At 36.6% G+C, this 15,758-nt stretch overlaps 1 protein-coding gene across 1 annotated transcript; it reads right to left on the minus strand.

Moving 5' to 3' along the window:
• Nucleotides 1-311: 311 nt before the first annotated feature.
• On the minus strand, nucleotides 312-15,498 carry PRKCI (protein kinase C, iota). Its single transcript, XM_009698759.1, has 15 exons — nucleotides 15,453-15,498; nucleotides 14,068-14,118; nucleotides 11,331-11,471; nucleotides 10,398-10,452; nucleotides 9,594-9,652; nucleotides 8,990-9,166; nucleotides 7,916-8,013; nucleotides 6,780-6,866; nucleotides 6,058-6,193; nucleotides 4,963-5,050; nucleotides 3,644-3,769; nucleotides 3,462-3,541; nucleotides 2,362-2,451; nucleotides 1,951-2,066; nucleotides 312-841 (listed from the first exon to the last, which is right to left on the minus strand). Exons 1-15 carry the CDS (start codon nucleotides 15,453-15,455, stop codon nucleotides 754-756), a joined length of 1,395 nt encoding a protein of 464 aa, XP_009697061.1. The 5' UTR covers nucleotides 15,456-15,498; the 3' UTR covers nucleotides 312-753.
• Nucleotides 15,499-15,758: the final 260 nt, after the last annotated feature.

The raw sequence follows: 15,758 nt of genomic DNA on the forward strand, positions 1-15,758 counted from the left end.
ATTAATTGAATTGCATTTATTTACCTGACACTTTATACCATGTACAACCCTCACTGAGAGGGACAGGCTCAGAAAGGCACTCTCTGTGTATCAGTGTACAATTCTCGGTGTATAATTTCAGAGCAAAGTCTACTGATTCTACTATTGAGTTAATCACCTCCTTTTGGATAGGATCACTGTACCCTATGAAAGCAGCCATTCTTGACCTATTCAGTTTAAAAATCTGCTCTCCTTGCTGTCATTTCAATCTGAAGGGCAATAATATAGCTCTAAGTCTAGGAGAACAAGAAAATGAGATGTTTAGAGAGAAGAGATTTAGAATTACAGAAGTCATAAGGTCTTGCTCGTCTTGCTAGAAAAATGGAAGTCCTTTTATGGTATTTTATTAGATCCTCTAATGCAATTTGTATTCTTAAAGCAATAGGAAAACTTTCCTTTATCAGAACATTGTATTGGCAGATTACACAGCCAGACCCCATTGTGCAGTCAGGAGCCCCAAAGATCAACTTCTATATTAAAGTTTGGCAAGACTGCTGGAAAGTTTAACATTTTTAATCTGGCAGCTGAAGGTTCAGCATAACAACTGTCCTGGACGACAATTAATACAAAAAGAAAATTAGTGAGTAATTTGCACTAGGTGGCAAGGGTAAGATGTTCAGTTACTCATTTTATGTGAGTGCATCCAAATGAAGAGATGTTCATCCATGCAGAAACAAACAGAGTAACAATTGGCACAGTCCAGAAATGGAGAATTCAGACACATTCCTCAGCTGACATCAAAAGAGGATTTATATATTCAAAGCCTTCAAATTCAGACTGGTCAATCTTCTTCACAATATCACTATTAAGATTAAAAAACAGTCATTAGTTCAGCAAAATTAAAAAGGTAACTATATTAACTGATAGTTTGTCTTAAAACTTAGACCTGTACAGTGGATCGCAATTGAGAACATTTCCCTTCTCTTTTGTACCTCTATCCTTACCGTTATCACAGGTTTTTTTCTAGCCCGTATAATGGTAACAAAACACAGAACCACTCAGGAGCAGTGATTGGGCTGCTCCCATGCACATCATCTCCCCACAAAGCAAAGTTTGCAGTTTTAAAACTTTCCCAAAACAGTCAGTTTTGTAAGAAACTGAAAACATGTGATAGATACTGCACCTGCATCAGCAGCTTTTCTACACTTTATTTATACATTATGCATTTAGAAAGGGATGAAGAAGGAAGCTGGATCTCAGACCTAATTAAGGTGCGTAGGTAACATTTAATATTCACTGTTCATGTTTACATACTGCATGAAGGTTATACAAAACCCTAGAAAAATTCTAAAATGCAAACAGCAGTAGCTCAGTCAAACCAGAAAGGCCCTTCCCTCCTCATCCCAAATCAGAGCCGCTCAGGAGTACGGAACCGCAAATCCACTACCAAAATCAAACATACTATCATGCATTTTATCAAGCCTTTTCGGCCAGGATAATCTCACTTGACTACTAACAATTTAAAATACCCGAACAAGCCAAACAAAGCATCTTTTCTTGCTCAGAAGACCCAAGACAAGTTCAATCTAACCCAACATTCTAGAAGTATCATTGTTTAAAGTAATGCAAAAATAAACCACTTGACAAAACAGGTCTCTTCCTTCACACATTCCTTTCTTGCAGATGATACCACTAAAACTTGTAAAATAGCACTTATTCATCTTTCCCTCAAGTAAGATTCTTTATAGCAACTTTCCCAGTGTGAGTTGATTTTTACATCCTGCCAGAATACTTAATCCAGCCGTATTAAGTCCACACGAGGACACACAACAGAATTTTCTCCAAACCAACACAAGAAAATGTTACTTACTGCTTTACATATACTCTATGTACTACAACTAAAGCTATTAAATCAAGTTTTATAACTCCTTCACTGACTTATCAGAACTTCTTAAATTCTACATTACTTACTCATCATCTGGAGTGAGCTGCACAGGTTCATTGGTGAACTGGGAATCAAAGTTATCCAGACCAAATTCTCCAGATATATTTGGTTTAAATGGAGGCACCACTTGCTTTTGCTCCATCTAAGAATAAATGCACTTAGTAACACCAAGAATCAGTTACAACCTATTGAGTTATTTTTAAACAAGGCTAGAAGTTACTAAGTTTCTTTCATATACTTTCTACAATCATTCTATTAATCTACTGTACTTGCTGTGTGTAAAAGGGTTAAAAGATTTTGTATGGTCATTATGGTACATCGTAAGTTAAGAGTTTCAGGTTTTTGAAGTGTTTACATCATCTCTCACGCTCAAAACAAGTTGTCAAGTGATCCCTCTATACAAAGAAAATAAGCCAAGCCAGTGGGCATTCACATACCAGATCCCAATCAACATTGCGAAAGAACGGATGTCCCTGGATATCCGCAAATCCTGTCTGAGGATGGCAGCCTAAACGTTCCTTTGGATCCTGTGCAAGGAAGAAAATAATTTCTAAATGGGTGCCATGGCCTTCGCATGAGTAAAATACAAATGGTACAAATTCTGTGAGAAATGAAACACCAGAGTTACAAGGGACACTGAAGAATCAAGTTAGCATTATTTCTTTTGGAAACTGTTCCAATTTACTGTCTGAAATAGGAATGAATATATAGAAGCCTTTAAAGGAATTTTATATAAGCAACCATGCCATCTTTCTGCAGTTTTATTCAGACCTGTTTAAACATACCATATGTTTAAATTACTTGGTTAGATTCAAGTGAATTTGAAGTTTTCCCCCTACCCTCCCCTGAGCAGGCTGACTATGCCGGGCACTCACATTGGGCTAGTAACTGCAGGTTAATGATAAAATAACCTTCTTTCCAATGTATTTAACAAGACAATTCCATCTCCATGTACGCATACGCACACACACTACCAAGGTGTTGTAACAGAAGCAGTGTTCTTGAACGGTATTACTTTCTTACAGTAATTTAACTAAATCTGGTTTCTCCTGTACCTCTCTCCCTCATGTAACACTGACTAAATAAAGGCCAGTATGTGCTCGCTCTAGTCCACCACCACCCATGCACTTTTTGACTCTTAGGTCAGTTAGCTACCAGCAAACAGTGAGTGCCTACTGCCTCTGCATTTCCCTTGATGAAGTCATCAGCAGTTGTCAGATTGATTTGCTAAGCTTCTTATCTTTAAGAACCAAAATAAATCTGATAAGTTTGTCCAGTTCCCCAGGTTAAAGAAATAATTCTGAGCATTTCTAAGCCTTTCAGTTTGAAATTTACTCAAGACTCCAGCCTGAGAATCTGGAGCTTCAGATTTTAAGACAAGGATCCAGAATAGGTCCCCCAGTCCCATTTAAATTCAGCTTCAGGCTCACACCTTTTCTACAGATAAAGTATGTCTGCTACACATGGATTAATCCACAGGTTTTAAAAAAACACAGCTGCTCTTGAGAAGTCTTAAATAGTCCCCTCTAGCTCTTACCTTATTAAGGAAACTCTTTAGAACACCTGCTGCTTTAACAGAAAGGGATCGGGGAATTCGGATCTGTTTTTCCAAAATTACTGCAAGAAATCAAGGTTCGTATCAGCCTTTGCATCTTTAAAGTTAGGTTAGAGGTAAGTAGAAGCAAAGCACTGAAGTGTAGGAACATTCATGGTACTTACCTTGGAAAAGATAATCTTCTGTATTCTGATCAGGATTGTCAGAACTCCCAACGATATCAAATGGTGACCGGCCCGCCATCATTTCAAACATTAGTACACCAAGTGCCCACCAGTCTACACTGAAGCCTAAAATTCAAAGGAGAAACCACCACTGAAGATATTTTGGAGGAAAAATACTAATGCTTTTGGGGCTAAAGACAGACATGTTTTGAGAAGAAAGAATGAGTTCAAAAATTTAAGTCTTTCTGATATCTGAATAAAGGCGAGGTAATGATTGTACCAGACATTACTTGGTTCGTTATGTGTCCAATAGGAGGGGATGCTGTACAAAGAAAAGGAAATGCAAAAAGTTTAAAGGTTGATATTATGACCTTAACAAAGGTTTAGATAATATTTAAGCCTAGCCATTACTAACCAATGGTGCATTATCCACAGCAGGGGATATGGACAAGGAGGAAGCATGTGATTCTTAATAGCAGGACGACAGTCATTTATGGAGCTAAGCATATCTATTCTACTATTCACTAGTAAAGAACAAAGATTCCAGTAGCTATGCTGGGATTGATATAGTCTGATTGGCCTAGAACATTTGTGGTAAGGAAGGAAGATGTGAAGCCAGTCTGAAAGAGACATTCAATTAAAATAAGATGGTAGATTTAAAGAAAAAGTATATATATATACACACACACACTCTTTTTTTAGAATAGGAACTAATTGTAAAACTTGTTAAAACCTTAATGGAAGAAAACAGATCAAAGATCCACTTGGCACACTATTGCAAGCTTAGGAGGAAAGGGTAAGTAATAGAAAACATACACAGCAAGCCTTCTATACTCTCTTACATCTCTTGTTTCATCAATGTTGTGGACTTCCTGAACAAGCAGTTGCACAGACAATTTCATTTTTAATACTGAGATCTGTGAAAGGGATGTCTATTATCTAGGCCCTTTGCAATACATTTATATCTAATACTATCATTGCTGCCAAATGTAAAGCTCCAAAACTGAGCACAGTTCAAGACTGCAAGTGTATCGTTAGTAGTATCTAAAATGGTTATAAACAATAATAAATTTGGAAGACTCAAGCTATTCTTCAAGACTGATAAAGAATTTAAAACCTGGAAGGCAGGGTATCTTATTTGCTTGGTGTGATGTTTTCTGCCCTTCTTTTGAAGGGTTTATTTACTTTTTCAGACAGGACACTAAATTAGGCTGATCACGTGTCTAATGGAGATTTATATTTTCTACCGCTAAACCACTCAAGTAAGTAGTAAGAGACAAGATGAAAATTAGATAGTAGCAGTCAAAAATTCAATTTACCATAATCCTCTCCCCGCAGAATTTCAGGTGCAATATAGTTTGGAGTCCCACAAAACGTGCTGGTTGTGTCACCAGGTCTCAGACCTTCCTTTAAGAAAAGATAGGAAGAAAATACTTTACAGTTAGTCAAAGATCCCACAATCCCCCTCTGCTAAGAACTTAATTTTGAATTAAAGTGTCCTGAATAAACTGCTTTCATTTTAGTAAAACTATACTTAAATCTGTATGTAAAGGAATACAAAACACTACTTGTTTCAAAAGAAACAGAAGTAGGTGACACATACAGTCTCAAGAGGACGGCACGTACCTACTGACAACATCGTCTTAAGGTTTTAGCTAGTAAGCTCCACCACATCTCCAACAGTAGGTACGTGGCAATAACTGAGGCATGGTGGAACAGCTTACATGACCGGGGTGTCACAATGGACAGATACAAGCTTTTCAGAGGAGAGCATGGGATGCAGAACGGGGAGGGGTTACCCAAAGGAGTTGTGCCATCTTCATCCTTGGAAGTTTTCAAGGTGAAACTGAATAAAGCCCTTAGTAACCTGGCCTGATCTTACAGCTGCTTTGAGTGGGAGAGTGGATTAGACTTCCTCACCTGAGGCCTTTTCCAACCTGTATTATTTTAAGACTTTCAGTTGCTTAGCCAAAATTTAAAAAATAGTTCTAATAGATGAGCATAATGGCAATCCCATGGCAAAGTCAAACCTGTGCTCCAGTGTCTTTGTGGTGACAAAGTTTTTCTAGAGAAAATAGGAAGTGTCATAGAATCCAAATGGGAGCAAGTGACACTGATATATTGCAACCTCTTGCTCTTTTTGAAATCAAGCTATCTTGACTATTTCAGCCTACCCCTCCCAGTCAAGTTGATACAGCAGCTTTATAAAAACAAGCAGTACATATACGTAGTCTGTGCACTTTGGCATTTCTTTCTCTTTTCTCCATTTGTAGAAGTGATATGAGTATACAAGCCTATCTGCACTGTGTATAAAAGAATACCGTGAATCACTCATTTTTAAGTCTCTGCATCTTTTGATTCATGACAATTTCTCAATTGTTGATTTTGCAGGTTAGCAAGGAACTACATCTTACCTTGCACATGCCGTAATCTGTGAGTTTAATATGTCCTTCAGAATCTAGTAGCACATTATCCAGTTTTAAATCTCTGTAGATTATCCCTCGTTCATGTAAATAGTTCAATGCTAGACTGATTTCAGCAGAATAAAACCTAGTGCAGAAAGAAAGTTACCCAAGTAACCAAACCCCAAACCACAATAAAATAGTCTTGGTAGTATGATATTTTTCTAAATATAATCCCATGCATCCTGTTATTTTTCATTACAGAAGTGAATAAATTGTTTGTAATCACACAAACATTTCTATTCACAATCACTTCAAAAATTATTTTTAATTAATATTAATGTCTACTAACATCATCCCTTTCATCTCACCATCTGAGATGAAGCATATGCACCAAGAACTCAGCATTTGCCTGGACAGCTGGTAGCGGTTGTTGTAAAAGAAACACATTGATATCATTAGACAGTTAAAGAATACCACAACAGTGTTTCACTAGGAATCAGAATCAGACTGAAGTCACCTAGAGTAATGCTAATACAAACAATACCTATTACAGTTCCTCCCTGAAACAAAAATATGGTAGCTTGCAGCATTAAAGTGAGGATGCAGTTTCACATTTCTTAAGTCTGTAACATCTGGTGAGGATTTGCTAGCTCATCATCATAATCTCTATGCTACTGCACTGTGTCAGAAAATCAACTGTTTTAATGCATGAAATCTGAAATTAGACATACCTGGCATGCTCCTCTGGCAGCTTTCTCTGTCTCTGCATATGAAACATGAGATCTCCTCCATTTACATACTCTATAACAAAGAATAACCTGAAACACACAGGAGTTTGTTACAAATGGTTGTATACAAGGCTGAGAGAAGTTTGAGATGTTCCAGATCTGTTATTGAACAATGTCAATTCAACTCCTCCCATCTCTCTGGTAATATGGCTGGTTTCACCATTTCCTCTCACTCTGAATAAATTCCCAAAGTTAAAAAGCAAGTATACAAAGTTTCTCTAGGTATTTCCTTTATCACTAAAGGAAAGTAAGTAATCCTTTCCACATTCCTAACCCATTATGGCTACTGCTTGTCATTATTACATATGTGACTATATAAATAGGTTCACATCAGTTTCTATGCACAAACCAGAAAAAAAAATTCCCCATTTTCCTTCCCGATCCTTTTAATTTCCTTTGTTTGTGGTTAATACTATCAGTATATTACGAATTCTCTTTTTTCTCACTTCCCTCCACTAGCTTGTCACCTTTTCAAATAGCAACAACGCTGTTTAAATATAAAATAACTATGTTTTATATATACTGAAAATTATTACTGTATAGAATAGCAATTTATTAATCTACTGCAATCTTTTCTCCTATATATAAACACACAGGAAAACAAGCATTTTCATCTCCCTTACTCTGTTTTCCTTTTCAAAATTCAGGTACCGTTTTCTGAGTCCTGCTCAGAGACTTGTCTTCAGAGACTCCATGCACGTTTGAGGTAAATGTCCTCATTTCTTGTACTTCTGATTTTTCTCTCCCTAAACCTTTTTTTCCTCCCATTCTATGTTCTGTCTTCTACCTCATATTCTTAAGCCTTTTTTTTCCTGCTAGCTGCATCTCTCTTCCTGTGCAGAATCCTTCCCATCATTCCTTCCCATCATACCTACCAGTACTTTACATTCTTTTGCGTCTTCCAAATCTGAGAAGCTTAGATGAACATGGCCTTTTGCTCAAAATGCTACAGTGATTTACAGTCCATTGACTTTCACTAGCTGCCTAACACTTAATGCTTTAAAAAGGCTTTTGAGGTTCCTAACAGTATGAAATATTTTTTGAATAAGACTATCTTCTTATTATGTTATGACCTTTACCTGCTTTCTGTCTGGAAGCAAGAGTGTAGTCCAACAAGAAAGGGATGATTTGAAGCCTGTTCAAAGACATGTTTCTCTGTCTGAACCCAATCAATATCCTATTTAAGAAAAGCGACATTCAGAAAAGGATTGTTGCACTTCTTAGGTCAAGTATTAATGACAAATAGGAGAAGGATATTCAAGTGTTTTGCCATCCTTGTTTTACTTCCAAGAAATTAAATATTATATAGTTCTCCAATGTGAAGTAAAACAATTTAGCATACTCATTTGTTTTTCCTGTCTTGAGTGTCCCATACTTTTAGGCTTATTGTGTAACTACACTTGAGAATGAAAAAACACTCATCTGTAAAAGATAAATTGGTGCAGACAAATGTAAAGTAGCATTAAGAAATGCAGAAGAAATCAATGGTAGACCGAGAAATAAAAGCAAAAGCTCTTGGATAGCAAGCCACAGTCACTTGAGTCTTTTCAGAGTAGCCTAAAGAAACACAAGCAAAGTCTTCAGCAACAGGTGGTGTTTAGCAGTTTAATACTGCAATTTCTGAATAGGTTCCACTAACCACTGTATAAGCTACAAATTGTTAAGATGTAGGTCTGATTTAAAGAGCAATTAAAATAATACTGTGAGTTTTCCTTTGTGACAAAAAAAACCCAAACTTGAACATATGAAAACCAGACTCGACTCATTTCTTTTTCAGTCCAGCAAACCAACATAATAGGAGATATATGGAATAGTGCTCCAAAATAACGAAGTAAGCCAGGCTTACTAACTTGAATCCTGCAGGAGCACTGCTGCAGACAGTTCCGATCACAAAAGGAGACGCTGAAACAGAGGCAGTGAGGCTCATGACAGAAACTACTGGCACAGGACGGCAGCTGTGAGCTACCAGTCTGTCAATGAAGACCTCAAAATCAGTTATGTCTTGTGAACCTTCTATAGTATAGTATGTATAAGAAACCACATGTATAATTTTCAATTAGTGTTGCAGACCCAGAAGCCTGGCTCCCACCTTGTGGTAGATACTGAAGCTCTTTGTAAGAGTTGCCCGATTTATTGATAAAAAGCTTGCCTACCTCATCATCATTGACGAGCTCTTTCTTCACCACTTTCATTGCATAAATCCGTTCAGTTTTCTTCAGTCGAACAAGCAGTACTTTGGCGTAACTGCCTCTTCCTATAACTCGGAGCAAATCAAAATCCTGAAGACCCAGACTGGAGGAAGCTTTGCCACTTTCTCTAATGCTCATCGCCTATTGACAAAGATACTTTGAAATTAGTAAGCAGGCTTGCCAATTTTAACAACTGCAAAAGTTAGCATTTCAAATAGAACAGCAAAATTAATATAAACAAGTAATTCAGTTAATACTTGTTATGCTTAAAACTGCACTGTCCTGAAGAGGAATGTGAGGGGAAAGAAAGGAGGCAGAGGAAACTTGGCAGATAAGAAACAAACGAAACTGGGGGAGTTTGGAATACTTTCTAAATCAAAGCACATCTCAACTCAAGGTTCAAAATAAAAGAGCTTGCAAGCCATACATACATACACTTGAATGAGCAACTCAAATGTGCTTTATGTACTAGTTTTCAGTTTGTGACAAATTAAATTACTAAAATCTTGAAATTGAGAGAAAGACAGGCTTTAAGATCTCTGAACACAGCATGGTTAAGATACTTTACCTCTTTTTCTTCACCAACATGGTCCAAGCTCTCATGACTTGAGGGATTGTATGGAATCACTAGAGGTGCAAGAAAAATTATTATATCAATGCAACACAACAGTATTTTCTTTTGCCTTAAAGTTTCCACACACAAGAGCTGAGAGAGAGACACAATTAAAATGCATCTGTTGCAAGTATTCAAAACTGTTGGTTTGGTGGTTTGGTTTGTTTTTAAACCATTAGAATCATTCTTTTGCAATACTGCATTAATAATCAGTATGGCTAACATAAAACCCTGTAATTATATTTGGAATCTCTTCAAAACCCCTGTAATTATATTTGTAGATCTCTTCAGACTCCACATACAGATAATCTTGTGCAGAACAGTGGTTTGTTTCATTTTTAAACTGATCATCGTTTATATACAAATTCAAACATTAGGACCATCACTCTGCTACAAGAATGAACTTGTTTTGGCTACTGATCCAGTAGAAACCCTGCCAATTCTGTTAAGTGGGGTTTGTGTTTTGTTTGTTTGATCAGGGTATTTAAAGTACACAGCTTACCGATGGAAAAATTTAACTGACAGTCTAAATTCTTCCTTTTTAGCCAAGTTTCTTAAACTGGTAAAATATGGAAAATTGAGGATTTTTTATATTTATATCCCCCTTAGCATTAAGAAGCTGTCTTATTTTTCTCATTCCATGGAAAAAAAGTAAAGAATAGTTTTTAAAAATAGTTTTAATTATTTTGTTTCATTTTAAAATCCAAAGTTATGTTTCAGCAACCTACAGTAATGTACAGAAAAAAGAATTGATCTTACCTGATTCTACATTATCTGGATGCACTGATGATGAATCCATAGGCATTATTGGTTCCTGCAATATGCACAGGATTTTTGTAATAGACTGTCCAAGTGTGGGAGACATTATTTTAGAGACAATAAATGAAAGAAATGATCCCTGAGGAATATAATCTAGCTACTTTTTAACTTGATTAGTCAACACAGTTACTGCTTTAATCCATACACAATAAAAGAAACCACTGCAGTCCTTGTTTTACCTATTTTCCAGAAGTTATGACAAGTTTCCAGAAGCTGCTGAAGTCACAATTCAGCACTACACAGTGAAGTAGTACAACAGATGAGAAATGAGACAGAAAAGCTCAAGTACTTCAGCAGTACATATATTAGTCAAATGAATTCACAAAATGTTGACTTGTAGCTGTCTGCTTCTAATATTAAACCAGCAGCAGTAATCATCTAAATTTTTCTGGGGACTTAAGAACTAAAGATTATTGAATTTCTTGGGAGAAAAGTCAAAACTTCTGCACTTCATTTTTTTTTTTTTTCCTGTAAAATGGGAAATAGTCCAATAATCTAACAGATATTCAGAGAATTTATTTTACCTGTACTTCACTTGGAAAATGTAAAATAGCATGCATGTGTATACATATATACATGCTGTGTAACAACACAGTGAAAGAGAAGATAAATATCACTTGTATGTTTACATTTGACACAGGAAAAAATAGCAGATGTGAAAATTAGACTTCTGTCTTGCCACTAAATTGCCATTCTGCTAAGTGAATCCCAAACTTTCTTGCAGAGTGTCACAGTAACCATAAAGAATGATGTTTCATCTACTGTGATTATTTGCAGACTGTAGTTTGAAAACCATTAGTATAAAATGGGGTTTTTGTTTGATCAGTTGGTGGTTGTTTTTTCAAGACAACTTTTCAGGTAAGTTTTACTTACAGGTTGTAGCGTATGACGACCACATTCAATACTGACAAGTTTGTGGCACTTCTTGTGAACAAGAAGTTTGCAATTGATGCATTTATATCCCTGGCGACCCAGGCCCCAGATTCGGTCAGTGCAGATGGCACAATGAGCTCTCTAGAATGACAAATCAAGAAAAGCAATTAAAGAGCAAACCTAAACAAGAAAACTCTTCAGCCACATTTTCATTAACAAAAAACATAGGCTAGGTGATCAGAGAGATCCCTACTGAACTTGCCACTACACCAAGAGTCTCTCTCTGAAAACTTTTAAGAATGAATGGGCAGATACAATACAGAGGAGCTCAAAATTTACAACTGAACAGTAAGCAGCAGCTGCCATATAGCAAGTGTGCATCTACACGGAAAGGTGCAGGCACAGTCAGCCTCTTCTGCTGCACACAGCCCCAGAGAGGCATGAGCCAACTCCAGGTCAAAAGCATTGCAGCTGAATCAGCAGGCTGCTGTGACCAAGCTAATTTGCCACATATCTTGTCATCTCTCTGTGTAGATGAGTCCTTATGGTTGTACATAGGAAGGCAGGAAAGCAAAAGCTTCAACACATTAAACCACCAGATAACAGGAAATGGGAAGATCACCACTCACTGAAGGACATTCACATAACAATTCAAAAGATCCATGAAAACAGGGTGCCTACGAAAGCAAGAGTGGAAAGTGATTAAACTATGGTGCCTTGACAGCCTTTGACCAGGAAGAGGCCAAAAAAAAAAAAAGCAGAAGTTAGATATGAAGGATGCTCAAGATGAAGTTTAGTGGAGACAATCTCAAGCATTAAGCACACAATACACTAAGCTTAGAAATGAAGGAAAGATTATTGAAGCTGTCAAGGAACCTGGCTTATTCAAATATTTTGGGTTTGGTTTTTGCTATTGCTTTTTCTAAATACAGCAGATAGCCTTCGTGGTCCTCAGCTAATTATATGTGACCATTGCTTCTCAAAAATACTACAAATGGTTTGTTATTTTCAGTTGATTACATGCCATCATAAGCAGGCTGTTTGGAGAAACATCTCAGTTTTTCATTTAAAAGTCATGAAAGAAAAGTCTGTGCATCATAAGCGAGTTCAGACCTTTTAACTCCCAGAACTTAAAGAACTGAAAATGTACTTTCAGCTCACAGTCATCTAATGCCAGTGTTCAAGTTTGCCCTCTCGGAAGCTTTTAAGGGAACACAGGAGCATGTACATAATTGATATCATGGTTTCAGAATATATGTAAAGTGAATTGCAATCAATTAATTTTTTTTCTATTTTAAGTTCCTGATAATTTAACAACAATTAAGTTTCCTGAAACTACAGGGTTGCCAAAAGCCTACATACTATACACAAACAACAAAAATGAGAATAAAACTACCTTACAGTTTTTCAAGGCAGTGACATTGGAATTACGGAAGTAAGACATCCCTGTATCACGGTTTTAAGTACCCAACAAGAGTCTCACCCTGTTAAATCGTTTGGCTTGGAAAGTGTGACCATTTGCACAATAGAGCTTTCGCCACCGGCGGGCGCCTCGGCGATAAATGGATTCTAAGAGGAAAAACATACGATTATATCCATAAAAATACAAACACAGAACTACAACATCTTCTCGTGGAGGTTTCTGTGTAGAGTGACTTCAGAGTAAAGTTTCACTCCTGCACCTTACAGAAACACAGAGTAATGTTCCAGGTATCTTTTTAGATTTTTAAGTTTTGGAGAAAATTTGAAGTAGAATATCCTGATCAATTCAAAGTTAATTCTGCTTTTCCAAAGTTAAAAATAACAGTGAGCCAAGAGAATGAGAACTGCCCAAACAATCCAAACACTTGTGTGCAAAGTATGCACCTACCTTACCTAAACTTGGGGAGGAGCTGTGGGGAAGAGGAAGAAGGAAAGAAGGTGAATTTCAGGAGCATGCCCTGATTTATAAGGTTGCTTACACAAATCCTCCAGTGTTTCAGATCCACAGCTGCCACTGTTTAGTTTTTTAATTTTTATTTTTTACTACTAGAGGCATGTCAGGAACCAAAACTGAAAACTAGAATACACAAAACTACACTGAGTTGCAAATCTACTTCTGATTCAGTCCACAACCTCATTTTTTTCAAAATGCAGCATGACCCATACTGCCAAAGTTAACTTTTAAGCATACACATTTACATTTGTCAGAGACTTGGATATCACTGACAGATGTGTGCTTAACATACACATGCCCTTTTATAAAACTTTTAAGACAGAGGGAAAATTACTTCTTTAATGTCTAGTACACTAGTTAATATGACTTAGAGGTTTTCGGAGAATACTCCTGATAGTGCCTAAACATCAATTTAAAATCAACTAACCACAGATCTCTAAACGGTGATAGGACAAGTCATTACCATCAGTTACAAGCCTTTGTTGACATTAGTCAGCCAGCAATCTGGCAACTACCAAAAAGACAGGAATAGGATAAAAAACCGTCATGATAGAAGAGGCAAAAGCAAGGAAAGCAGAGTGACATGGACAGTTAACAGGAATGTGAAAAGCTTATTAACAATGATTCAAAAGTGACAAACATTTAAGTTTAGCAAGACTTTCTATTCCTTTTAATTTGTAAAGATTTGCATTATTAATATTCATAAGTATAGGACGTCAAACCATAGAATATCAAAATCTTCTAAAACAGGAAATCCGAACTCCTGACTTTCTGTACTTCTTAACTAAAATGCCTACTTACTATCTTCTCCCGGACAAGGCATGCCAGGCCGTTCTGGTACACAAGGAAATACTGCAAGAAAGACATTAACTTCTGATTAATTTTTATTTCGGACAGAAAATAAATCTTTGGGTTAAATACAACACTTCCGAAAGGTATTCAACTGTTTAGGAAGACAGCAAGACTGCATTTTAACAAAACCTTGTGCAAGAGCAGGTGAAGTGAAAAGCTGCCACAAACCCCTTTTAATGGACATAAGTGATACACATGAGAAATACGAGCAAAAAGCAGTTACTTTCCTAAAGAAAGTAACTAGAAAAAAGTAATGATTCTGGTTTCTCATGTGACCAGTCATCACAGTCAGTATGTGGAAATCTTGACTATAAACATATTATATTAGTGTCCTGACAGCTACATATGATCTTGTCTGCATTAACCCTTTTTTTTTTAGTTTATTTAGCTTCAGTAACTGTCAGACAGAAGTATAACTGGGGAGAGCGAGCTCTGGTGCTGGTTTGATCAGAAGCTTATCAAACACAAAAATAAACATAGAAAGGGCAGATCAAAAAGGATACTGAAGTAATACATACAGAAAAAGTGAAATATATATATAGAAACAGATTACATTCTTCTTCCACTTTTTAAAAGTCTTCGTGGGAAGCTGAAAAGCTGGCTCTTCCTCCCAAACGAGCTGACAGTGAACTAGATTTTTTTGCATCCTTTTAGAGGAGAACCATGTTAAGACATTGTAAAGTAACACACTCATAAACACTCTTTACAACGATCCCTTGGCTTTTCTGTTACAGTCTCTGTTAAATTGAAATCTTATCCTCTACTTGTAAAAAGATACAAATAGTAAGAAAAATATACTGCAGAAGCTACCACAACAGGCATATAACCCTGAAAGATAAAAATGGAACAATTACACATCAAACAGGGGCACAATATTATTAGGTTCAAAACTGGTTCAAAGTACTTAACGTTAGAAAAGTCAAACTTTTGACTAATCTGTCATCACAAATGGAGCTCATCAACTTTTCTCCTAATAAGTGCTTTAGAGCAGCATCTATATTAATAACAAAGTGTAGGACACTGTACTATATATCTTCTCCCACTCATTGCTGACAAGCATATGAAGGCACTTGGTATGAATGAAAGAGACACAGGGGCTGTCTTTCATTAATAAACTAACAGTAAAGTAATTTTTCCTCCCTTAATTTAATAAAGAATGTTGACAAAGTGCTGACAGATAAAAAGCATGGTGCATGGTCTTCAGCACCCTCTTGACAGAATGCCACAACAGGCTTTAATTGAGAAGGCTGTGCAAAAGACACAGATAATGCAAGATAAAAATTCCACTTATTCACAGGTACAAACATGAGAAGCAATAGTAAATTTCACCATACCATGAATCAGAAGCTCTGAATCCTTGTTTAGTTCATACAACCGAAAGGCCTCTTCTAACTCCAGCTGAGAAGAAACTGTACATGGATCTCCTGTAGAAAGAAAAGAGAACAATACAAAACTCAATCCAATTAGTTCTGTACCATTCAACAGTTCCCTTGCAGCTAGTTCTAGGATAATTATTTTGGCAAAACAGAACAATATTCTCAAGTGTAGTAGTTCTTATTTTTAATATCATTTGTTTGGTCTGCTACAAGTATGGTTACACATCATTTCAGTACAGGAAGCGCAGGTTATCTTCCTGCACC

Source organism: Cariama cristata, unplaced genomic scaffold, assembly GCF_000690535.1.
Source record: "Cariama cristata isolate BGI_N322 unplaced genomic scaffold, ASM69053v1 scaffold24674, whole genome shotgun sequence".
Classification (NCBI taxonomy): domain Eukaryota; kingdom Metazoa; phylum Chordata; class Aves; order Cariamiformes; family Cariamidae; genus Cariama; species Cariama cristata.